The sequence below is a fragment of the Carassius gibelio genome, chromosome A20, assembly GCF_023724105.1.
Source record: "Carassius gibelio isolate Cgi1373 ecotype wild population from Czech Republic chromosome A20, carGib1.2-hapl.c, whole genome shotgun sequence".
NCBI classification, from domain to species: domain Eukaryota; kingdom Metazoa; phylum Chordata; class Actinopteri; order Cypriniformes; family Cyprinidae; genus Carassius; species Carassius gibelio.
Genome location: NC_068390.1, coordinates 20,127,338 through 20,154,141, shown reverse-complemented (window position 1 = coordinate 20,154,141; position 26,804 = coordinate 20,127,338). Strand labels below are relative to the sequence as shown.

Genomic DNA, 26,804 nt, shown 5'->3' with positions numbered 1-26,804 from the left:
GAAAATACTCATATATTCACACAAACACTAGATCATATGATAGAGCTCCTCATTCTGAACAACTTTGCCTCTTGGATCAATGTTGTCGATAAAACTCCTAATTAAATATTCAAGATTATTTAAAAAAGTTACTTTGGCAAACTAGTCCAAGGGTTTAAGCTGAAAATCAATAAAACCACTGAAGTACAATTCTCTAGACTCTGTAGGTCAATAATTATCAAAAAAATGTTGAACAATTGTATTTGGACAACTATAAAGTGGTTATTTTAAAATACGTTCTTTACGCAGTGTATCCAAAGACCTATTAATACAAACAGAAAGCCCACAAATTATCAAAACTGTGTAAAATAATGCATAATCTCATTCTAAACAAGCATGCAAAATTTAAGTGAATTCATGCCTAAAAAATAAAAAACAAAGTTACATTTTAAATCTCATTGAGTCAAAGTTTTCCATTTTGTTCAAACAGACATTTCCAACAGACGTAGTGGTGTTGTTGGCGCAGTGGATAAGACACACGCCATCGGTGCGAGCGACCCGGGTTCGAATCCACCGTGAGACACCGATGTTTCGCTGAGCAAGACACTTATCCCCAAGTTGGTCCAGAAGCGTGTGACCTCTGACATATATAGCAAGTGTAAGTCTCTTTGGATAAAAGCGTCAGATAAATGTAGACGTCAGTTTTTACACTTCTGCCACTTTATGATTACAGTGAAAGCTGAAAATGACATCTAAACTATTAAAAACTAGTTCAATCATTTAATTTCAGTGCGTGTGTCTGTCTGTGAGCCTAATCTCCATTTTGGATGTGTTTAACTGTCATCCGTACATCCAGGTTGGCCGAGACCACCCCAGAGACCTAAAATGCTTGAACCCCGATAAATGCTGCTTGCAGCTTTAATTAGGGGTTCAAGCACGCAGTGCTGAAACCCTATTGTATCTGTTAGGATTTTTATTATTATTATTATTATTATTCTCCACTCAAACTGATCGTGCAGCCCAAACCGTAAGGCCTAGAGAGCTGAAACTTGGTCAGATGGTAGAAGTCCGGCCTTCTTGTCAGATCCAAAGGCTTGCCCCAATCGGCCTAAAGGGGGCGCTACAGTGATCAAAAATGCGTTAGTGCTAATAACTCCTAAACCGCTTATCATAGAGCCAAAAATTTAACATTTCCGGAATCCGTGGGTCATGCGAAATTAAAAACGGTCACTCTGATTTTGGGTCTAGGAGGCCTCGTTGTTTCGCAAATTTGACGTATGTCCAAAACCTACTTTTGCGAACTAGTCCTAGGTTTTTCGCCCAATCTGAACCAAACCACTGCAGAAATGTTCTCTGGCCAGGGAATATCAATAATTATCAAAAAAAAGTTGAAATTTCGACTCGCTGTCGTAATGGGATGCCAAAACGTTCAAAAGTCGAGGAGCAATTTTACGCAACAGGCTATAACTCGTGAAAGAAATAAGATATCTTAACCAAACTTGCTACACATTTGTAAGACCTAAAACTTTGGTCAAATAAAAAAAATTGCACACATCTGCCACTTGGGGGCGCTATAAAAAGAAAAAACACATAAATGGCTATAACTAGGCAACCGTTGACTCGATCGACTTGAAAATTGGTATGCAGTGTCTTGGTCTGAAGGGGCACAAGTACCTATGAGGACATTTGCATATCTCAAAAAACATGGCTGCCATTGGCCAAACAATTTTAAGCACCTATTTGAAAGGGTTAACGGATGTTGATCGGAACAAAACTCGCTTGGTACGTTCGACTCATGAACCTTAAGGTCTGTAAGAATTTTGAAAGAAATCGGCCACCAGTTGGCGCTAACGAGTTTTATGGCTCTGTAATCACGTGGTGTTTCACATATCAACACAATATGCATATCATTTGATAGATCTCCTCATAATGCACAACTTTGCCTCAAGAACCATTGCTGTCAATCAAATCGTTCAATTGTTATTCACAAATATGTTAAAAACCTACTTTTGCGAACTAGTCCTAGGTTTTTTGTCCGATCGGAACCAAACCACTGCAGTAATATTCTGTGGACACTCTAGATCAATAATTATTAAAAAAATGTTGAATTTGGTTCTTTGGTTAGCTGTAAAGGGGTAATATAGAAAAAGGGGTGTGGCCAAACATACCCCAAAGCCTATAAAACCTAAACGAAAACTCAAAACTTTATGAAACTCAGTGAAATCATGTAACAGGTGACTCTTAACAAGCATGCAAAGTTTCATGGAGATCAGACCATAGGTGGCGCTATAACAGTAGAAAAGGTCTCAAAACACAAGATTTCTATGGTAAATGGCCTCAAATTGTTTGAAAATGCTCATATATTCACTCAAAAACACTAAATCTTCATATCATATGATAGATCTCCTCATTCTGAACAACTTTGCCTCTGGGACCAATGTTGTCAATAAAGCTGTTAATTAAATATTCAAGACTATTTAAAAAAGTTACTTTGGCATACTTGTGATAGGGTTTAAGATGAAAATCAATAAAACCACTGAAGTACAATTCTCTAGACTCTGAAGGTCAATAATTATCAAAAACATGTTGAACAATTGCATTTGGGCAACTATAAACCAATAATTGTATGATATGTTATTTGCATAGTGTACACAAAGGCCTATTAATACAAACAGAAAGCCCACAAATTATCAAAACTGTGTAAAATAATGCATAATTTCATTCTAAACAAGCATGTAAAATTTAAGAGAGATTGGGCAAAAAAAAATTACAACACTATAACAGTTATGTTTAAAACCAGGGTTGTTTGAGTAAATGCAATTTATAACCACTAGATGGCAGCGGAAGACCACTAATGGGCTCATTCAGCTAATTTGAACAGCACTGTTTTCATGAATTCTTGCCAAAACATTAATAAATTAACTGTTATAACATTTTAATTCTCACTGAGTCAATGTTTTCCATTTTGTTCATACAGATATATCAGTTTTTCCAATTTTGCCACATTATGATTACAGTTTAACCTGAAAATGACATCTAAACTCTTAAAAAGAGAAGACTTGTAATAAGTTTATTGTCACCTATCATTTATTTCAAATACCTATATCTGCAACAAAATGTGTGTGCATGTAAATGTGTGTCTTTGTCTTTGTGTGTGTGTGTGTGTGTGCACATGCTTTTAGAGAATTAATATATTAGTCTAATCATTTAATTTCAGTGTTTGTGTCTGTCTGCCAGCCTGTTCTCCATTTTGGATGTGTTTAACTGTCATCCATACATCCAGGTTGGCCGAAACCACCTTATACGCCTTAATGTGCTTGAACCCCGGTAAAATGCTGCTTGCAGCTTTAATTATTATTATTATTATTATTATTCTCCACTCAAACTGATCGTGCAGCCCAAACCGTAAGGGCTAGAAAGCTGAAATTTGGTCAGATTGTAGTAGTCCGGCCTTCTTGTCAGATACTGAGTCTCGACCCAATCGGCCTAACGGGGGCGCTACAGCGCAAAAAACTAAAATTTTTTACATTTTTGGCCGTAAATCGTAAACCGTTAACCATAGACTCAAAAACATGGCATCGTTGTAATCCTTGGGTTAGCCCGAACAAAAGTGCACGGCGCCTTTTTGGGGTCTACGACGCACCGTTTTCTCGCAAAATCGAGCTATATCCGAAACCTACTTTTGCGAACTAGTCCTAGGATTTTCAACCAATCAGAACCAAACCACTTCAGAAATATTCCCTGGACACTCAATATCAATAATTATCAAAAAAAAGTTGAAATTTCAATTCTTGCGCGAAACAGTACGCCAAAAAGCGTCTATGCTAACGTAAGCCAAATGCTATTTTAACTATAACTCTTGAACGGAATGAGATATCTTCACCAAACTCGGTACACATATGTATAAGCTCAATCTTTGGTCAAATCAAAAAAATTGCGCATCTCTGCCACTTGGGGGCCCTATAAGATAGAAAAAACACATAAATTGCTATAACTAGGCAACCGTTGGCTCGATCGACTTGAAAATCGGTATGCAGTGTCTTGGTCTGAAGGGGCACAAGTACCTATGAGGACATTTGCATATCTCAAAAAACATGGCCGCCATTGGCCAAACAAATTTAAGCACCTATTTGAAAGGGTTAACGGATGTTGATCGGAACGAACCTCACTGGGTACGTTCGACTCATGAACCTTAAGGTCTGTAAGAATTTTGAAAGAAATCGGCCACTAGTTGGCGCTAACGAGTTTTATGGCTCTGTAATCACGTGGTGTTTCACATATCAACACAATATGCATATCATTTGATAGATCTCCTCGTAATGCACAACTTTGCCTCAAGAACCATTGCTGTCAATCAAATCGTTCAATTGTTATTCACAAATATGTTAAAAACCTACTTTTGCGAACTAGTCCTAGGATTTTTGCCCGATCGGAACCAAACCACTGCAGTAATATTCTGTGGACTCTCTAGATCAATAATTATTAAAAAAATGTTGAATTTTGTCCTTTGGTTAGCTGTAACGGGGTAATTTAGAAAAAGGGGTGTGGCCAAACATACCCCAAAGCCTATAAAACCTAAAGGAAAACTCAAAACTTTATGAAACTCAGTGAAATCATGTATCAGGTGACTCTTAACAAGCATGCAAAGTTTCATGGAGATCAGACCATAGGTGGCGCTATAACAGTAGAAAAGGTCTCAAAACACAAGATTTATATGGTAAATGGCCTCAAATTGTTTGAAAATGTTCATATATTCACTCAAAAACACTAAATCTTCATATCATATGATAAATCTCCTCATTCTGAACAACTTTGCCTCTGGGACCAATGTTGTCAATAAAGCTGTTAATTAAATATTCAAGATTATTTTAAAAAGTTACTTTGGCATACTTGTGATACGGTTTAAGCTGAAAATCAATAAAACCACTGAAGTACAATTCTCTAGACTCTGAAGGTCAATAATTATCAAAAACATGTTGAACAATTGCATTTGGGCAACTATAAACCAATAATTTTATAATATGTTATTTGCATAGTGTACACAAAGGCCTATTTATACAAACAGAAAGCCCACAAATTATTAAAACTGTGTAAAATAATGCATGATTTCATTCTAAACAAGCATGCAAAATTTAAGAGAGATTGGGCAAAAAAAAATTACAACACTATAACAGTTATGTTTTAAAACACAGTGTTGTTTGAGTAAATGCAATTTATAACCACTAGATGGCAGCGGAAGACCACTAATGGGCTCATTCAGCTAGTTAAACAGTACTGTTTTCATGAATTCATGCCAAAACATTAATAAATTAACTGTTATAACATTTTAAATCTCATTGAATTGATGTTTTCCATTTTGTTTATACAGATATATCAGTTTTTACAATTTTGCCACATTATGATTACAGTTTAAACTGAAAATGACATCTAAACTCTTAAAAAGAGAAGACTTGCAATACATTTATTGTCACCTATCACTTATTTCAAATCCCAACATCTGCAACAAAATGTGTGTGCATGTATATGTGTGTCTTTGTCTTTGTGTGTATGCGTATGCTTATAGAGTATGAATATATTAGTCTAATAATTTACTTTCAGTGTGTGTGTCTGTTTGTTAGCCTATTCTCCATTTTGGATGTGTTTAGCGGTCATCCATACGTCCAGGTTGGCTCTAACCACCTCAGATGCCTTAAATGCTTGAACCCCGGTAAATGCTGCTTGCAGCTTTAATTATTATTATTATTATTATTCTTCCGCCTTAAAACTGAACGGGCAGCCCAAACCGTAAGGCGTAGAGAGCTGAAACTTGGTCAAAAGGTAGTAGTCTTGCTCGCTACTCAGATACAAAGATCCAGCCCATTCGGCCAGTGGGGGGCGCTACAGCGATCAAATATGCGTTTTTGCTAATAGCTCCTAAACCGCTTCTCGTAGACTCAAAAATTTAACATTTCTGGAATCCTTGGGTCAAGCGAAATTAAAAACGGTCACTCTGATTTTTGGTCTAGGAGGCCTCGTTTTTTCGCAAACTTGACGTATGTCCAAAACCTACTTTTGCGAACTAGTCCTAGGTTTTTCACCCAATCAGAACCAAACTACTGCAGAAGTTTTCTCTGGACAGTGAATATCAATAATTATCAAAAAAAAGTTGAAATTTCGACTCACTGTTGTAATGGGCTGCCAAAACGTTCGAAAGTCGAGGACCAATTTTACGCAACAGGCTATAACTTGTGAATGAAATGAGATATCTTAACCAAACTTGCTGGACATTTGTAAGAGCAAAAACTTTGGTCAAATAAAAAAAATTGCACACCTCTGCCACTTGGGGGCGCTATAAGACAGAAAAAACACATAAATGGCTATAACTAAGCAACCGTTGGTCCGATCGACTTGAAAATTGGCATGTCATGTCTTTGTCAGAAGTGGCACAAGTATCTATGAGGACATTCGCGTATCTCAAAAAGCATGGCCGCCATTGGCCAAAGAAGTTTGAGCACCTATTTAACAAGGTTAACGGATGTCAATCGGAACGAAACTCGGTGGGCATGTTTGACTCATAGCCCTAAAGGACTGCAAGAATTTTGAAAGAAATCGGCCACTAGTTGGCGCTAACTAGTTTTATGGCTCTGTAATCACGTGGTGTTTCACATATCAACACAATATGCATATCATTTGATAGATCTCCTCATAATGCAAAACTTTGCCTCAAGAACCATTGCTGTCAATCAAATCATTCAATTGTTATTCACAAATATGTTAAAAACCTACTTTTGCGAACTAGTCCTAGGTTTTTTGCCCGATCGGAACCAAACCACTGCAGTAATATTCTGTGGACTCTCTAGATCAATAATTATTAAAAAAATGTTGAATTTTGTCCTTTGGTTAGCTGTAACGGGGTAATTTAGAAAAAGGGGTGTGGCCAAACATACCCCAAAGCCTATAAAACCTAAAGGAAAACTCAAAACTTTATGAAACTCAATGAAATCATGTAACAGGTGACTCTTAACAAGCATGCAAAGTTTCATGGAGATCAGACCATAGGTGGCGCTATAACAGTAGAAAAGGTCTCAAAACACAAGATTTATATGGTAAATGGCCTCAAATTGTTTGAAAATGTTCATATATTCACTCAAAAACACTAAATCTTCATATCATATGATAAATCTCCTCATTCTGAACAACTTTGCCTCTGGGACCAATGTTGTCAATAAAGCTGTTAATTAAATATTCAAGATTATTTAAAAAAGTTACTTTGGCATACTTGTGATACGGTTTAAGATGAAAATCAATAAAACCACTGAAGTACAATTCTCTAGACTCTGAAGGTCAATAATTATCAAAAACATGTTGAACAATTGCATTTGGGCAACTATAAACCAATAATTTTATAATATGTTATTTGCATAGTGTACACAAAGGCCTATTTATACAAACAGAAAGCCCACAAATTATCAAAACTGTGTAAAATAATGCATGATTTCATTCTAAACAAGCATGCAAAATTTAAGAGAGATTGGGCAAAAAAAAAATTACAACACTATAACAGTTATGTTTTAAAACACAGTGTTGTTTGAGTAAATGCAATTTATAACCACTAGATGGCAGCGGAAGACCACTAATGGGCTCATTCAGTAAAGTTGAACAGTACTGTTGAAAGGATTCATGAATTCATGCCAAAACATTAAAAAATGAACTGTTATAACATTTTAAATCTCATTGAGTCAATGTTTTCCATTTTGTTCATACAGATATATCAGTTTTTAAAATTTTGCCACATTATGATTACAGTTTAACCTGAAAATGACATCTAAACTCTTAAAAAGAGAAGACTTGCAATAAGTTTATTGTCACCTATCACTTATTTCAAATACCTATATCTGCAACAAAATGTTTGTGCATGTATATGTGTGTCTTTGTGTGTGTGTGTGTGTGTGTGTGTGTGCATATGCTTATAGAGTATTAATATATTAGTCTAATCATTTACTTTCAGTGTGTGTGTCTGTCTGCCAGCCTATTCTCCATTTTGGATGTGTTTAACTGTCATCCATGCATCCAGGTTGGCTCTGACCACCTCAGAGGCCTTAATGTGCTTGAACCCCGGTAAAATGCTGCTTGCAGCTTTAATTATTATTATTATTATTCTTCTGCCCTAGAACTGAACGTGCAGCCCAAACCGTAAGGCCTAGAGACTTGAAACTTGGTCAGATGATAGAGCTCAATTTGGGGAGAACCTATCAAAGTCTCAGCCCAATTGGCCAATAGGGGGCGCTACAGTGATCGAAAATGCGTTTTTGCTAATAGCTCCTAAACCGCTTGTGATAGAGCCAAAAATTTTACATTTCTGGAATCCGTGGGTCATGCGAAATTAAAAACGGTCACTCTGAATTTGGGTCTAGGAGGCCTCGTTTTTTCGCAAACTTGACGTATGTCCAAAACCTACTTTTGCGAACTAGTCCTAGGTTTTTCACCCAATCTGAACCAAACCACTGCAGAAATGTTCTCTGTCCAGTGAATATCAATAATTATCAAAAAAAAGTAGAAATTTCGACTCACTGTCGTAATGGGATGCCAAAATGTTCGAAAGTCGAGGACCAATTTTACGCAACAGGCTATAACTCATGAATGAAATGAGATATCTTAACCAAACTCGGTATACATATCTATGACCTCAATCTGTGGTCAAATAAAAAAAATTGCACACCTCTGCCACTTGGGGGCGCTATAAAAAGAAAAAACACATAAATGGCTATAACTAGGCAACCGTTGACTCGATCGACTTGAAAATTGGTATGCAGTGTCTTGGTCTGAAGGGGCACAAGTACCTATGAGGACATTTGCATATCTCAAAAAACATGGCTGCCATTGGCTAAACAATTTTAAGCACCTATTTGAAAGGGTTAACGGATGTTGATCGGAACGAAACTCACTGGGTACGTTCGACTCATGAACCCTAAGGTCTGTAAGAATTTTGAAAGAAATTGGCCACTAGTTGGCGCTAACGAGTTTTATGGCTCTGTAATCACGTGGTGTTTCACATATCAACACAATATGCATATCATTTGATAGATCTCCTCATAATGCACAACTTTGCCTCAAGAACCATTGCTGTCAATCAAATCGTTCAATTGTTATTCACAAATATGTTAAAAACCTACTTTTGCGAACTAGTCCTAGGTTTTTTGTCCAATCGGAACCAAACCACTGCAGAAATATTCTGTGGACTCTCTAGATCAATAATTATTAAAAAAATGTTGAATTTTGTCCTTTGGTTAGCTGTTACAGGGTAATTTAGAAAAAGGGGTGTGGCCAAACATACCCCAAAGCCTATAAAACCTAAAGGAAAACTCAAAACTTTATGAAACTAAGTGAAATCATGTAACCAGTGACTCTTAACAAGCATGCGAAGTTTCATGGAGATCGGACCATAGGTGGCGCTATAACAGTAGAAAAGGTCTCAAAACACAAGATTTATATGGTAAATGGCCTCAAATTGTTTGAAAATGTTCATATATTCACTCAAAAACACTAAATCTTCATATCATATGATACATCTCCTCATTCTGAACAACTTTGCCTCTGGGACCAATGTTGTCAATAAAGCTGTTAATTAAATATTCAAGATTATTTTAAAAAGTTACTTTGGCATACTTGTGATACGGTTTAAGCTGAAAATCAATAAAACCACTGAAGTACAATTCTCTAGACTCTGAAGGTCAATAATTATCAAAAACATGTTGAACAATTGCATTTGGGCAACTATAAACCAGTCATTTTATAATATGTTCTTTTCATAGTGCACACAAAGGCCTATTAATACAAACAGAAAGCCCACAAATTATCAAAACTGTGTAAAATAATGCATAATTTCATTCTAAACAAGCATGCAAAATTTAAGAGAGATTGGGCAAAAAAAAATAACACTATAACAGTTATGTTTAAAAACACAGTGTTGTTGGAGTAAATGCAATTTATAACCACTAGATGGCAGCGGAAGACCACTAATGGGCTCATTCAGTAAAGTTGAACAGTACTGTTGAAAGGATTCATGAATTCATGCCAAAACATTAAAAAATGAACTGTTATACCATTTTAAATCTCATTGAGTCAATGTTTTCCATTTTGATCATACAGATATATCAGTTTTTAAAATTTTGCCACATTATGATTACAGTTTAACCTGAAAATGACATCTAAACTCTTAAAAAGAAAAGACTTGCAATAAGTTTATTATCACCTATCACTTATTTCAAATACCTATATCTGCAACAAAATGTTTGTGCATGTATATGTGTGTCTTTGTTGTGTGTGTGTGTGTGTGTGTGTGTGTGTGTGTGTGTGTGTGTGTGTGAGAGCATATGCTTATAGAGTATACATATATTAGTCTAATCATTTACTTTCAGTGTGTGTGTCTGTCTGTTAGCCTGTTCTCCATTTTGGATGTGTTTAACTGTCATCCATGCATCCAGGTTGGCTCAGACCACCTCAGAGGCCTTAATGTGCTTGAACCCCGGTAAATGCTGCTTGCAGCTTTAATTATTATTATTAGGGGTTCAAGCACGCAGTGCTGAAACCCTATTGTAATTGTTAGGATTTTTATTATTATTATTATTATTCTTCCGCCTTAAAACTGAACGGGCAGCCCAAACCGTAAGGCCTAGAGAGCTGAAACTTGGTCAAAAGGTAGTAGTCTTGCTCGCTACTCAGATACAAAGATCCAGCCCATTCGGCCAGTGGGGGGCGCTACAGCGATCAAATATGCGTTTTTGCTAATAGCTCCTAAACCGCTTATCGTAGACTCAAAAATTTAACATTTCTGGAATCCTTGGGTCAAGCGAAATTAAAAACGGTCACTCTGATTTTGGGTCTAGGAGGCCTCGTTTTTTCGCAAACTTGACGTATGTCCAAAACCTACTTTTGCGAACTAGTCCTAGGATTTTCAACCAATCTGAACCAAACAACTGCAGAAATGTTCTCTGGCCAGTGAATATCAATAATTATCAAAAAAAATTTGAAATTTCGAATCACTGTCGTAATGGGATGCGAAAATGTTCTAAAGTCGAGGACCAATTTTACGCAACAGGCTATAACTCATGAATGAAATGAGATATCTTAACCAAACTTGCTGGACATTTGTAAGAGCAAAAACTTTGGTCAAATAAAAAAAATTGCACACCTCTGCCACTTGGGGGCGCTATAAGACAGAAAAACACATAAATGGCTATAACTAAGCAACCGTTGGTCCGATCGACTTGAAAATTGGCATGTCATGTCTTTGTCAGAAGTGGCACAAGTATCTATGAGGACATTCGCGTATCTCAAAAAACATGGCCGCCATTGGCCAAAGAAGTTTGAGCACCTATTTAACAAGGTTAACGGATGTCAATCGGAACGAAACTCGGTGGGCATGTTTGACTCATAGCCCTAAAGGAATGCAAGAATTTTGAAAGAAATCGGCCACTAGTTGGCGCTAACGAGTTTTATGGCTCTGTAATCACGTGGTGTTTCACATATCAACACAATATGCATATCATTTGATAGATCTCCTCATAATGCACAACTTTGCCTCAAGAACCATTGCTGTCAATCAAATCGTTCAATTGTTATTCACAAATATGTTAAAAACCTACTTTTGCGAACTAGTCCTAGGTTTTTTGCCCGATCGGAACCAAACCACTGCAGTAATATTCTGTGGACTCTCTAGATCAATAATTATTAAAAAAATGTTGAATTTTGTCCTTTGGTTAGCTGTAACGGGGTAATTTAGAAAAAGGGGTGTGGCCAAACATACCCCAAAGCCTATAAAACCTAAAGGAAAACTCAAAACTTTATGAAACTCAGTGAAATCATGTAACAGGTGACTCTTAACAAGCATGCAAAGTTTTATGGAGATCAGACCATAGGTGGTGCTATAACAGTAGAAAAGGTCTCAAAACACAAGATTTATATGGTAAATGGCCTCAAATTGTTTGAAAATGTTCATATATTCACTCAAAAACACTAAATCTTCATATCATATGATAAATCTCCTCATTCTGAACAACTTTGCCTCTGGGACCAATGTTGTCAATAGAGCTGTTAATTAAATATTCAAGATTATTTAAAAAAGTTACTTTGGCATACTTGTGATAGGGTTTAAGATGAAAATCAATAAAACCACTGAAGTACAATTCTCTAGACTCTGAAGGTCAATAATTATCAAAAATATGTTGAACAATTGCATTTGGACAACTATAAACCAGTAATGTTATAATATGTTGTTTGCATAGTGCACATAAAGGCCTATTAATACAAACAGAAAGCCCACAAATTATCAAAACTGTGAAAAATAATGCATAATTTCATTCTAAACAAGCATGCAAAATTTAAGAGAGATTGGGCAAAAAAAAATAACAACACTATAACAGTTATGTTTAAAAACACAGTGTTGCTTGAGTAAATGCAATTTATAACCACTAGATGGCAGCGGAAGACCACTAATGGGCTCATTCAGTTAAGTTGAACAGTACTGTTGAAAGGATTCATGAATTCATGCCAAAACATTAAAAAATTAACTGTTGTAACATTTTAAATCTCATTGAGTCAATGTTTTCCATTTTGTTCATACAGATATATCAGTTTTTAAAATTTTGCCACATTATGATTACAGTTTAACCTGAAAATGACATCTAAACTCTTAAAAAGAGGAGACTTGCAATAAGTTTATTGTCACCTATAACTTATTTCAAATACCTATATCTGCAACAAAATGTTTGTGCATGTATATGTGTATCTTTGTGTGTCTTTGTGTGTGTGTGTGTGTGTGCATATGCTTATAGAGTATACATATATTAGTCTAATCATTTACTTTCAGTGTGTGTGCAATAAGTTTATTGTCACCTATCACTTATTTCAAATACCTATATCTGCAACAAAATGTGTGTCCATGTATATGTGTGTCTTTGTGTGTGTGTGTGTGCATATGCTTATAGAGTATACATATATTAGTCTAATCATTTAATTTCAGTGTTTGTGTTTGTCTGCCAGCCTGTTCTCCATTTTGGATGTGTTTAAATGTCATCCATACATCCAGGTTGGCTCTGACCACCTCAGAGGCCTTAATGTGCTTGAACCCCGGTAAAATGCTGCTTGCAGCTTTAATTATTATTATTCTTCCGCCTTAAAACTGAACGTGCAGCCCAAACCGTAAGGCCTAGAGAGCTGAAACTTGGTCAGATGGTAGTAGTCTTGCTCGCTACTCAGATACAAAGAACCGGCCCAATCGGCCTAACGGGGGCGCTACAGCGCAAAAAACAAAAATTTTGGACAATTTTGGCCGTAAAGTGTAAACCGTTAGCCATACACTCAAAAACATGGCATTGTTGCAATCCTTGGGTTAGCCCGAACAAAAGTGTACGGCGCCTTTTTGGGGTCTACGACGCACCGTTTTCTCGCAAAATCGAGCTAAATCCGAAACCTACTTTTGCGAACTAGTCCTAGGATTTTCAACCAATCAGAACCAAACCACTTCATAAATATTCCCTGGACACTCAATATCAATAATTATCAAAAAAAAGTTGAAATTTCAATTCTTACGCGAAACAGTACACCAAAAAGCGTCTATGCTAACGTTAGCCAAATGCTATTTTAACTATAACTCTTGAACGGAATGAGATATCTTCACCAAACTCGGTATACATATGTATAAGCTCAATCTTTGGTCAAATCAAAAATATTGCGCATCTCTGCCACTTGGGGGCGCTATAAGATAGAAAAAACACATAAATGGCTATAACTAGGCAACTGTTGCCTCGATCGACTTGAAAATTGGTATGCAATGTCTCGGTCTGAAGGGGCACAAGTACATATGAGGACATTTGCATATCTAAAAAAAACATGGCCGCCATTGGCCAAACAATTTTAAGCACCTATTTGAAAGGGTTAACGGATGTTGATCGGAACGAAACTCGCTGGGTACGTTCGACTCATGAACCTTAAGGTCTGTAAGAATTTTGAAAGAAATCGGCCACTAGTTGGCGCTAACGAGTTTTATGGCTCTGTAATCACGTGGTGTTTCACATATCAACACAGTATGCATATCATTTGATAGATCTCCTCATAATGCACAACTTTGCCTCAAGAACCATTGCTGTCAATCAAATCATTCAATTGTTATTCACAAATATGTTAAAAACCTACTTTTGCGAACTAGTCCTAGGTTTTTTGTCCGATCGGAACCAAACCACTGCAGTAATATTCTGTGGACTCTCTAGATCAATAATTATTAAAAAAATGTTGAATTTTGTCCTTTGGTCAGCTGTAAAGGGGTAATTTAGAAAAAGGGGTGTGGCCAAACATACCCCAAAGCCTATAAAACCTTAACGAAAACTCAAAACTTTATGAAACTCGGTGAAATCATCTAACTTGTGACTCTTAACAAGCATGCAAAGTTTCATGGAGATCAGACCATAGGTGGCGCTATAACAGTAGAAAAGGTCTCAAAACACAAGATTTATATGGTAAATGGCCTCAAATTGTTTGTAAATGCTCATATATTCACTCAAAAACACTAAATCTTTATATCATTTGATAAATATCCTCATTCTGAACAACTTTGCCTCTGGGACCAACGTTGTCAATAAAGCTGTTAATTAAACATTCAATATTATTTTAAAAAGGTACTTTGGCAAACTAGTGATCGGGTATAAGATGAAAATCAATAAAACCACTGAAGTACAATTCTCTAGACTCTGAAGGTCAATAATTATCAAAAACATGTTGAACAATTGCATTTAGACAACTATAAACCAGTAATTTTATATTATGTTATTTGCATAGTGTACACAAAGGCCTATTAATACAAACAGAAATCCCACAAATGATCAAAACTGTGTAAAATAATGCATGATTTCATTCTAAACAAGCATGCAAAATTTAAGAGAGATTGGGCAAAAATAAAAAAAAATAACAACACTATAACAGTTATGTTTAGAAACACAGTGTTGTTTCAGTAAATGCAATTTATAACCACTAGATGGCAGCGGAAGACCACTAATGGGCTCATTCAGTTAAAATGAACAGTACTGTAGAAAGGATTCATGAATTCATGCCAAAACATTAATAAATTAACTGTTATAACATGTTACATCTTATTGAATCAATGTTTTCCATTTTGTTCATACAGACACATCATTTTTTACAATTTTGCCACATTGTGATTACAGTGAAACCTGAATGACATCTAAACTCTTAAAAACTAGTTTAATCATTTAATTTCAGTGTGTGTGTGTCTGTCTTTTGGATGTATTTAAATGTCATCCATACATCCTGGTTGGCCGAGACCACCCCAGAGGCACAAAGACCTATTAATACAAACAGAAATCCCACAAATTATCAAAACTGTGTAAAGTAATGCATAATTTCATTCTAAACAAGCATGCAACATTTAAGAGAGATAGGGCAAAAAAACCCAACAACAACACTTTAACAGTTATGTTTAAAAACACAGTGTTGTTTGAGTAAATGCAATTTATAACCACTAGATGGCAGCGGAAGACCACTAATGGGCTCTTTCAGCTAGTACTGTTTTTATGAATTCATGCCAAAACATTAATAAATTAACTGTTATAACATTTTGCATCTCATTGAATTGATGTTTTCCATTTTGTTCATACAGATGTATCAGTTTTAACAATTTTGCCACATTATGATTACAGTTTAATCTGAAAATGACATCTAAACTCTAAAAAAAGAGAAGACTTGCAATAAGCTTATTGTCACCTATCACTTTTTATCAAATACCTATATCTGCCACAAAATGTTTGTGCATGTATATGTGTATCTTTGTGTGTCTTTGTGTGTGTGTGTGTGTGCATATGCTTATAGAGTATACATATATTAGTCTAATCATTTACTTTCAGTGTGTGTGTGTCTGTCTGTTAGCCTGTTCTCCATTTTGGATGTGTTTAACTGTCATCCATACATCCAGGTTGGCTCTGACCACCTCAGAGGCCTTAATGTGCTTGAACCCCGGTAAAATGCTGCTTGCAGCTTTAATTTTTATTTATATTTGATGTAGATTTTTTTTTTTTGGCTTTAATGTTATCGGTATGCGCCGGGGTCTGAGAGTAACGCAATTTCGATTCTCTGTATGTATGTACTGTACATGTGGAAATTGACAATAAAGCAGACTTGAACTTGAACTTTATACATTCATACCATGCTCTATGTGTGGTTTTAACTTAGGTTTACATGATCTAAATGTAGGCCTATGGTACTATGGAAGACCAATAGTCAAAAAAAACTCAGAATAATTACTTTTAACATGACACCATATAAAAATGAGGTTGCTACAGTTTTTAAAGATGTTACTGTTTTTGATAATGAATATAAATTTATATCTGCATTATGACTCAAGGTATTGGGCTACTCTCAACTCAAGCTACTGTGAAATATGTAAAACACATATATATATATATATAATAAAAATTTTGTGTGTATATATATATATATATATATATATATATATATATTTTTTTTTTTAATATTAATATTGCAGCCTGCACTGCAAACTTTGCTGACGATACACCTCATCATGTCAAGCAACACAAACCTGTTTCATGATTTGAAACATCACCCATTAGAATTGGCAGAAAACTAAGAAATACATTTTTCTATAAAGATATTTCTTTTAAACTTGGAGTTTTTGTCATGTTCTGACTATAAAGATTAGTTTAAACATTTAGTTTAAAACTACAATTAATGGTCTCATTTCTACAACTTTCAATACTAAAATCTCCCTTTAAACTTTAAATAAAGGTTTGAAATTTATAGTGATAATTATCAGTTACGACTAGGGGTGTAACAGTTCATGTATTCTTATTGAAAATTTTTGGTTTGGTACGCATGTGTATCGAATAAATACAGAGTTTTTTTAACCACTGCAGGAGATGGGAATATTGTGATATATTACAACTTAAAATGTTTTAGATTTTAATATATGTAACTTATTTCTGTGATACCAAAGTTGTGGTTACTCCAATTTTTTTGCAGTGGTTCCTCCAGTCTGCAGTGTTACATGATTCTTCAGAAATCATTCTTATATGCTGATTTGGTGCTCAAACATTTCTTATCAATTGGATTTTTGTGGAAATGATCATTCTTTAAATAAAAAGTTCAAAGAACAGAAATATTTAGTAACATTATAAATCCCTTCTGTCACTTTGATCAAGAATTTAATAAAAGTACTATTTCTTTAAATACTTTTTTCTTTCTTTTGTAGTGTTCTGCCTCTAATTACTTGAGGGAAAATGGCCATAATTAGTCTAAAATTATGATCAATCCATTGTTTTTGTTACAAAGTTTATGCTGGCCAAACATTCTTTGGGATGTGGTGGTTGAATTGAAAGTGAGTTAGTTCTTCAGTTCAGTTTGCCCAACCCTAGTGTAGACAAGTGGTTTTAGTGTAGCACGAACACCAACATTTGGACTGAACAGCAGGGATGTTTATTTAAGAATAAGTTTCCGATGTGAGCTGTTTCATGCCATTTTAATGATCCAACGGCTGCTTGCCATTATGCAATATATTTATGAATAGCTTGTGCAACAGGCTCAGTTTTGTCTATGCACCCTTTACACATCTTTAATGATAATAAAGTCATTAAAACTCATTCTGCTCCAAAGAGCTTAGGACAAAGTACTCTGTGTATGTAAAAGTCAAAAAGTAATACCCAGGAAATTAACTAGAAATGTTCTTTCCACTAATTCTTGCCCTCCCCCGCTCTACCTCTCTCACACCATCCTTTCCAAGGGCATAGATCCCACAGATCCAGGCACTGAGACAGAAGAAAGTCTTGGAGCTACAGACTCCACCCAATGCATGGCAGTTTCTCAGAGCTGTAAGTCAGCCTGACCTGTCTGAAAAGACGTGGTAGCATCCATCATCTCGATCTTTCCATGTATTTACAATGAATAGGGTTAAGTCTTTCAAGCTTTGTGAAGTTGGTGTTGGTTTGCGTTTTAAACCACCTTCTCTTTTCCTTTCATCTGTATGTGGTGGCTTAGTTGAAACTAGCACATTGGATGCTTTTGAAGCAAGTGTCACCAGCTCTGCCCCTCAACCTCACCTAGGAGATCTCAGCATCCTCTTTCATCTCATCTAAACAAGAGTTGGGACCCCTTCCAAGTCCAGGTGTTTGCAAATGTCTCAGTGTACTGTGTGGCATAGCTTGAGGAGCTTTTTCTTAGTTTGCTGTTGATGGTGTTGCTTAGAATGTGCATTTAAAAAAATATCTTGCCTGTGTCTGCAGAGGCTCCCATTTCGATGGCCGTCAATGGGACGAGGCCTCTAGCTTACTTCTGGAATGGCCAGTAGTGCAGTGAGTTGCTCCTTGGTTTGGTTGTGTGGTGTTTTTGAATCTGAGCGTGTTTGTCAGTCATTTATCTTTTTTTCTTAATTTTTCCAACAGCAGCATTTCTATGAGGATGATGACAGGATGGTTCCTAATATCCCTACACTTCTTCCTCCTCGCTCCGATGGATTTGCTGAAGCAATCGAGTATGCATTTTTGCCTTTTGCAGTTTTTTTTATTTAGCAACACGACTGATTTCTTCTGTTGTATGAAGTCCTTTAGATGACCTCCGGCAGACCAGCTCCTCTCATTCAGACCTTGGCCAGCTGCCCTCACAAGGTGGCAGGCACACATTACATTATATTCTTTCAGACTAATGACTGTTCTTTAACTGCTCTTTTTTTGTTATATGTTGGTTGGTTATTCTTTTAATGCTGTCTTCTGTGTGTTAGGCATGGATGAGAGTACTGTTTTCCTGGGAGCTCATGAGGAGGAATCAGGAGGACGCAGTGTGCCCACCACCCCACTACAGATGGCCTCTCCTGGTATGTACAAATCCATGCATCCTAATAGTAAAAATAATTTTCAAATTATCTTGGAAAAGTGCAGGATTATGCAATGGCCACTTTTTGTGCATTTTAATTTACTGAGAATTCAGTTGCTCCTTCAAAATGGCAAACACAGAGGGATGACAAGCTACATCGAAATAGTTTTAGTATCCCATTATATACCTAATTCTTTTCACTCTACCATTTTCCAGTCAGTTAAATTATCTTTATCCTAATACATTCAGTGACAGTTTTATCAGAGACTATGGCAACTGAAGCAGTTGAGCTTGCTTCTCAGTCTGTGCCCATGGTGAGCACCTCCACACCTGGCCTTAGTGCTTCTGCAGGCCCTAGTGGAGTGGAGGATAGACACGACATGTTCATGGATGCAGGAGACAGGTAAACATGAGCCCTTAAATCTACCCACATGAGACACTGGCATCACAATTTACTTCCATTGTTGTGACATAAGTAAAACTCCGTAATGGAAGTGTATAATGTGTGTTTCTTAAAATAACTGTGTCTGATAAATATTTCTGCAGTGCTGAGGCTTCACTTGAGGCTGTGTCATAGACTGAGGCGGAGGAACCAGCCAATCCTTCAGGTTTAGGCCAGTCTGCCCTCCACAAGCCAGGAACCTGCATCTAGTTCTGCAGGTTCAAACACAGTCACGCATATTAAAATGACACACACCTCCAATATCTCATATCGATTCACAAACTCTGCATTATATCTCTTTCAGACACAAGCAGCTCGAACAGGATCTGGGAGACAGTGAACTGGTGGTCTTGGTTCAAGGGGCTTTGTAAAGAGAGGTAAAAATATTTTTTTCAGACATTTAGTTTTTAACCCACCTGTATTAACACAGTAAGATTTAACATAATCAAATGGATTCGACATCTTTCTTGCTACAGGTGACATCACATGTGTGAGGGGAAGTTTTGCAAGGTTAAGCAGTTCTGAAGCAACACATTCTGAATGAATGGCTCCAGAAGAACACAACCATACTTTGGTTCTACTTTAAGACTTCAGTCAATGTATTATAATTTTTGCTTGTTCATTTAATGCTCTGAGCAATCCATCAATGATATTTTAATGATTTTACATCTGTACAATAAAATGTTTCAAAGGAAGTCATTGTTTGTCCCTAATTCCATCTCCAAAGATGCAGCATTACTAAGGTTGTTTTGCACTGCACCTAAGACAAGTGCATCACTAGAAATATAAATTTAATATAAATATAAACACATATGGTATGAGGGAAAGAGACAAAGGACTCAGTTTTTCTGGGTTTCTGGGCATTTAAAGAAGCTGGTTGCAGAGTTTTCCTTTAGACCTGTAGCAGGTTTGAGGATCACTGGTCTTTCTCCTTCCATTTTGATGCTGTAATAATTGTCTGTGAAAGACAGGAACAGAAATTGAGAGCGTTTTAGTTGATTAAAACAAACTATAAAAAAAAAAATTGTAGTAAATATAAATATTAGATGAAAAACTTAAATTAGAAAAATTGCCTTGGCAACTTAACCCCCCCCCACACACACACACACAATATATATATAAGATAAAAGCTAATAAAAATATTAATCAGTAGTACTATAAAAGTATATAAGTAATACTAAAATACTGGTTGAGAGATATATTAGTCAGGCTTTCAGTTGTCCTTCATGACAAATTAAGCTGCGTTCTGACATAAATCTCCACCCTGGTTGAGAAGTTCAGTGCTGGGACAGAATCCAGTACCAGCTTTAATGAATGACATAACACTCACTTTGAGTGAATACATAATACTTGTATCCCTCTTTCACCCTTGAGGGTACAGACACGGCTGAGGTCACCATGGTCGGAAATCCCCTCCAGGTCTTTGAGATATTGATCACTTGACCCAGAGCTGCAGCTGGGAAAAGAAAATATCCTAAAATGAATCAAAATGCTCAGAGCTGTGTTTCAGTTAAAAGTTAAGGTCATTTATCTGGTCTGTTAGGCCTCACATGGAACAAAATTTCCTGTTTGAAGTCTTGGTGAAACATCTGATCCAGGAAGTACTTTACATGGTATTTTCACTTTTACACGTTTGCACATATACTTGTCTACACACAACTTTCCCTTCTCCCTTCACGTCTAATTTTTATAATTTTGTCATTTAAACATGATAAAAATTAAATTCTGTGTTGTTTGAAATGGTATTAATTTCTAATCAAATTTGTAATTCTTTACCAGCTTGTCGTCTGGCTCTCGTCCTCACTGTCAGCATAGGAATTCTTGTCTTTGTCCCACAATTTGGAGTAATCTGATATGTGTACTTTTGCGCCATCCCACCTGCAGAAATCAATTAGAAAATCAACACTTGATACACCTAATAAAAACAAGAAACCAAAGTGTGCTTACAGAATGTACATGTACCTTTTTCTTTTGATTCTTACCTCTTTTGAAGAAGATTACAGACTCTTTTCTGCTTCTGTACTTAGGTATAGGTAAAGCAGCTGTGATATGACCAATCTGTCCAAAGTCTGTGCTGATGGGTTTGGGAAAGCCAGGATCCATCACAGCATTCTCAAACCTCCAGTAGTTCTTTCCCTATGAAATAGGTGCAAACGGAACATCTCAGCTGTCACTGAGCATTTAATTTGACACCACTTCTGTTCTAATTTTCTGTGATTCTCAGCCTGTAGTGAATTTAAGTGTTTTATCCTAATGATTATCAACCTTGAAGAAGTAGGTTTTGCCCTGGCAGTTGCAGCTGGTGTAAACCGTGTCGATGGGAGATGGAATTCCCCACACACTTGTAATTAACTGAGGTGGATCAGGATTTCTATGTTTGTCCAGTGTCCAAAAATAATGTCCTATAGAGAAGAAACCAAAAGTGGCATTTCTTTCACACTTAACATTTGGTTTCACAGTTCCCTACACTTTGGAACTTTTATTTCTTTAAAATTGTAATCTTTGTAAAATGGAAAAGATAAATGCTTTTTGAACCAAAAACAAATAGTGTAACTATAAAGCTAGTGTGTTGTACCACCTGGTCCTGACCTCTGAACACCACAATGGTACCATTTCTGAGAGTTGTCAAACCACTGATTGGACGACCACTGCAGAGGTTAGTGTCATAATCATCTGTAAAAGGAAATTAAAAAAATTAAGAAACAAAGTAATACAGTTATCCAAAACTTTCTTAAAAAAAAATCATAATTGAAATATTCATTCTAGCAAGAATGTGTCAACACAGTTTTCAAATGGGAAGCTAGAAGGCTCTTGGTGCAACAAAAATTTGCCACAATGAATATCAAACATGAAAAATCTTACCAGCTTGATAATCTTTAATACTATCTGTTTTGCCATTCTTGTCTGAGGTAGCATTAAGAGGTTTTTCTGCTGGTCTGATTGTAGCAATGCCACTAGGATCATTGTGAGTGTCCTTTTGTTCAGATTTGTCATTCTTCTCCATACTAGGTCGAGTAGGATTTTTTGTTGGTTTCACTGGAACAGGAGAGGATGGTGTCTTATTTGGAGCAGGGGTAGATCTAAGGACCTTGACAGATGAGAGTTCCTTTGGGTTTTCATTCTGTGCCTTGGTAGTCGTTTCAGTGACAGAATATTCTGCTGGTACTGTGCTAGTAGGACCTTTGGTTGGTGCTGTGCTTGTAGGGCCTTCCGTTGGCACTGTGCTAGTAGGATCTTCTTTTGATGCTGTGCTAGGACCTTCATTTTGTACTGTCACTGAACGACATTCGGTTGGCGCTGTGCTAGTAGGACCTTCGGTTGGCACTGTGCTTCTAGGACCTTCTTTTGGTGCTGTGCTAGTATGACCTTCTCTTACCAATGTGCTTGCAGGACCTTCTGATGGTGCTGTGCTAGTAGGACCTTCTGTTGGCACTGTGCTTGCAGGACCTTCTGTTGGTGCTGTGCTAGTCAGACCTTCTGTTGGCACTGTCCCTGAAGTTCCTTCGGTTGGCGCTGTGCTAGTAGGGCCTTCTGTTGGCACTGTGCTTGCAGGACCTTCTGTTGGTGCTGTGTTAGTAAGACCTTCTGTCAGCACTGTGCTTGCAGAACCTTTTGTTGGTACTGAGCTAGTAGGACCTTCTGTTGGTGCTGTGCTAGTAGGACCTTCTGTCGGCACTGTGCTTGCAGGATCTTCTGTTGGTGCTGTGCTAGTAGGACCTTCATTTGGCACTGTCTCTGAAGGACCTTTGGTTGTCCCTGTGCTAGTAGGACCTTCTGTTGGCACTGTGCTTTCAGGACCTTCTGTTGGTGCTGTGCTAGTATGACCTTCTCTTAGCAATGTGCTTGCAGGACCTTCTGTTGGTGCTGTGCTAGTAGGACCTTCTGTTGGCACTGTCCCTGAAGTTCCTTCGGTTGGCGCTGTGCTAGTAGGGCCTTCTGTTGGCACTGTGCTTGCAGAACCTTCTGTTGGTACTGTGCTAGTAGGACCTTCTGTTAGTGCTGTGCTAGTAGGACCTTCTGTTGGCATTGTGCTTGAAGGACCTTCTGTTGGCACTGTGCTTGCAGGATCTTCTGTTGGTGCTGTCCTAGTAGGACCTTCATTTGGCACTGTCTCTGAAGGACCTTTGGTTGGCCCTGTGCTAGTAGGACCTTCTGTTGGCACTGTGCTTTCAGGACCTTCTGTTGGTGCTGTGCTAGTAGGACCTTCTGTTGGCACTGTGCTTGCAGGACCTTCTGTTGGTGCTATGCTAGTAGGACCTTCTGTGCTAGTAGGACCTTCTGTTAGCACTGTGCTTGCAGGACCTTCTGTTGGTGCTATGCTAGAAGGACCTTCTGTTGGCACTGTGCTTGCAGGATCTTCTGTTGGTGCTATGCTAGTAGGACCTTCTGTGCTAGTAGGACCTTCTGTTAGCACTGTGCTTGCAGGACCTTCTGTTGGTGCTATGCTAGAAGGACCTTCTGTTGGCACTGTGCTTGCAGGATCTTCTGTTGGTGCTATGCTAGTAGGACCTTCTGTGCTAGTAGGACCTTCTGTTAGCACTGTGCTTGCAGGACCTTCTGTTGGTGCTATGCTAGAAGGACCTTCTGTTAGCACTGTGCTTGCAGGACCTTCTGTTGGTGCTGTGCTAGTAGGACCTCCTGTTAGCACTGTGCTTGCAGGACCTTCCGTTGGTTCTATGCTAGAAGGACCTTCTGTTGGCAATGTGCTTGCAGGACCTTCTGTGCTTGCAGGATCTTCTGTTGGCACTGTGCTTGCAGGACCTTCTGTTAGCACTGTGCTTACAGGACCTTCTGTTGGTGCTATGCTAGTAGAACCTTCTGTTGGCACTGTGCTTGTAGGACCTTCTGTTAGTGCTGTGCTAGTAGGACCTTCTGTTGGCATTGTGCTTGAAGGACCTTCTGTTGGCACTGTGCTTGCAGGATCTTCTGTTGGTGCTGTCCTAGTAGGACCTTCATTTGGCACTGTCTCTGAAGGACCTTTGGTTGGCCCTGTGCTATTAGGACCTTCTGTTGGCACTGTGCTTTCAGGACCTTCTGTTGGTGCTGTGCTAGTAGGACCTTCTGTTGGCACTGTGCTTGCAGGACCTTCTGTTGGTGCTATGCTAGTAGGACCTTCTGTGCTAGTAGGACCTTCTGTTAGCACTGTGCTTGCAGGACCTTCTGTTGGTGCTATGCTAGAAGGACCTTCTGTTGGCACTGTGCTTGCAGGATCTTCTGTTGGTGCTATGCTAGTAGGACCTTCTGTGCTAGTAGGACCTTCTGTTAGCACTGTGCTTGCAGGACCTTCTGTTGGTGCTATGCTAGAAGGACCTTCTGTTGGCACTGTGCTTGCAGGATCTTCTGTTGGTGCTATGCTAGTAGGACCTTCTGTGCTAGTAGGACCTTCTGTTAGCACTGTGCTTGCAGGACCTTCTGTTGGTGCTATGCTAGAAGGACCTTCTGTTAGCACTGTGCTTGCAGGACCTTCTGTTGGTGCTGTGCTAGTAGGACCTCCTGTTAGCACTGTGCTTGCAGGACCTTCCGTTGGTTCTATGCTAGAAGGACCTTCTGTTGGCAATGTGCTTGCAGGACCTTCTGTGCTTGCAGGATCTTCTGTTGGCACTGTGCTTGCAGGACCTTCTGTTAGCACTGTGCTTACAGGACCTTCTGTTGGTGCTATGCTAGTAGAACCTTCTGTTGGCACTGTGCTTGTAGGACCTTCTGTGCTTGCAGGATCTTCTGTTGGCGCTGTGCTTGCAGGACCTTCTGTTGATGCTGTGCTAGTATGACCTTCTGTTGGCACTTTCCCTGAAAGACCTTCTGTTGGTGCTGTGCTAGTAGGACCTTCTGTTGGCACTGTGCTAGTAGGACCTCCTGTTAACGCTGTGCTTGCAAGACCTTCTGTTGGTGCTATGCTAGTAGGACCTTCTGTTGGCATTGTCTCTGAAGTACCTTTGGTTGGCCCTTTGCTAGTAGGACCTTCTGTTGGCACTGTGCTTGCAGGCCCTTTTGTGCTTGCAGGACCTTCTGTTGGTGCTGTGCTTGCAGGAACTTCTGTTGGTGCTGTGCTAGTACGAACTTCTGTTGACACTATCCCTGAAGGACCTTGTGTTATCACTGTACTTGCAGGACCTTCTGTTGGTGCTGTGGTAGTAGGACCTTCTTTTGCCACTGAGCTTGCAGGACCTTCTGTTAGTGCTGTGCTAGTCAGACCTTCTGTTGGTGCTACGCTTGATGGACCTTCTTTTGGATTCTCATCAGCAGGGAGCATGGTGCTTGCATCTGGAGAGGACAAAACTATTACAATTATGGTCGACATGCACATTAAAAATCGTCTTTGCTGGGACATCACTTTGATCAAATACAAGTTAAATGTTTAATTTTGCAATCAGCAATATATTTTTTTGTGAACAAATGTTGCTTTTTGTGGAATTTTGAGTATAAACAGTATAAAAAAATGTGTCTGCTGTATAGTCATCTGCTTTTTCAATTGTCATAACCAAATGTCAATGTAAACTATTTTATTAGTGACAAAGAGAAACACTCATCTCCAATCCCTTCATCATTGTTCATCTCCTCATTGGAGTTTTCTACCAAAAAAAGACCTCACAACTAAACTTTAAGAATACTGTTACTACAAAATCAACAGTTGCATGAAGCAAAAGATCAATACACTTGTATTAGTTAATTATTTGTGACAAAGCTACAGTACTTATACCTGTAGACTTTTTATTCTTTATGTTTAGGCATAAGTTATCGGTCCTTTGAGCTGTGGTGGCAGTGTTTCTTGGTTTTAAGGTAGTATCTGTGACAATCACAGAGATATAAGAGTAAAATCAGGGAAAAATTAGAAGCATGCAAGTCAAGTCACCTTTATTTATATAGCACAGCTTTACAGTGTTAAACAAATGGATGGATGCATCTGTAATTCCAAATTTCTGTTGTTAATTATTTGAATTAATAAATATATATTACCATTGAAATGTATGGGGTCAGTAAGATACATTTTTTAAAGAAACTAATACTTTTATTCTCCAAAGATTAATTAAATTGATTAAAAGTGAGAGTAAAGATTTAAGAGATTACAATTATAAACACCGTTCTTTTGAACTTTAGTCATTGGAAATTTTTGAAAAAAAAAAGAAAGAAAAAAAGGACAACTAAGCAGCAAAAACATAATAATAGTAAGAAATGTTTCTTCAGCATGAAATATTATGATATATATACAATAAATATTAGCATATTAGAATGATTTCTGAAGCATAATGTCACACTGAATTCAATTCAAGTTTCAATTCAAGTTTATTTGTATAGCGCTTTTTACGATACAAATCATTACAAAGCAACTTTACAGAAAATTACGTTTCTACAATATTTAGTTGTAGCTTATAAGTGATGACTGTCAGTTTGTGTGCATATGACAGGATTTTTCAGAAAAAATTATACAAGACATAGTCAACCAGATGATGAATATTATAAACAGCAATTATTATATGATGCAATCACACTTGTAGCAATATTTGTTAGTTCTGTATGT

The 26,804-nt window shown here is 37.5% G+C and overlaps 1 protein-coding gene and 1 pseudogene across 1 annotated transcript; one reads left to right on the top strand and one right to left on the bottom strand.

Moving 5' to 3' along the window:
* The window catches only part of LOC127938233 (nucleoprotein TPR-like), a 70,096-nt pseudogene extending 50,437 nt beyond the window's left edge, over positions 1-19,659 (top strand).
* A 28-nt stretch (positions 19,660-19,687) lies between these two features.
* On the bottom strand, positions 19,688-25,538 carry LOC127938232 (mucin-2-like). The gene is made up of 7 exons (XM_052534693.1): positions 22,151-25,538; positions 21,878-21,961; positions 21,554-21,690; positions 21,271-21,424; positions 21,065-21,166; positions 20,619-20,744; positions 19,688-20,246 (listed from the first exon to the last, which is right to left on the bottom strand). The coding sequence occupies exons 1-7, from the start codon at positions 25,536-25,538 to the stop codon at positions 20,128-20,130; spliced, it is 4,110 nt and encodes a 1,369-aa protein (XP_052390653.1). The 3' UTR covers positions 19,688-20,127.
* Positions 25,539-26,804: the final 1,266 nt, after the last annotated feature.

What these genes read in the sequence shown, in the direction of transcription:
- LOC127938232 (XM_052534693.1), bottom strand. Translation starts at nt 25,538, where the DNA reads ATGCTCCCTGCTGATGAGAATCCAAAAGAAGGTCCATCAAGCGTAGCA. An exon ending in GCAAAACCTACTTCTTCAAG is followed by an intron (nt 21,425 to 21,553) that starts GTTGATAATCAT and finishes CCTATTTCATAG; the next exon opens with GGAAAGAACTACTGGAGGTT. An exon ending in GTATTATGTATTCACTCAAA is followed by an intron (nt 20,247 to 20,618) that starts GTGAGTGTTATG and finishes TGTCTTTCACAG; the next exon opens with ACAATTATTACAGCATCAAA.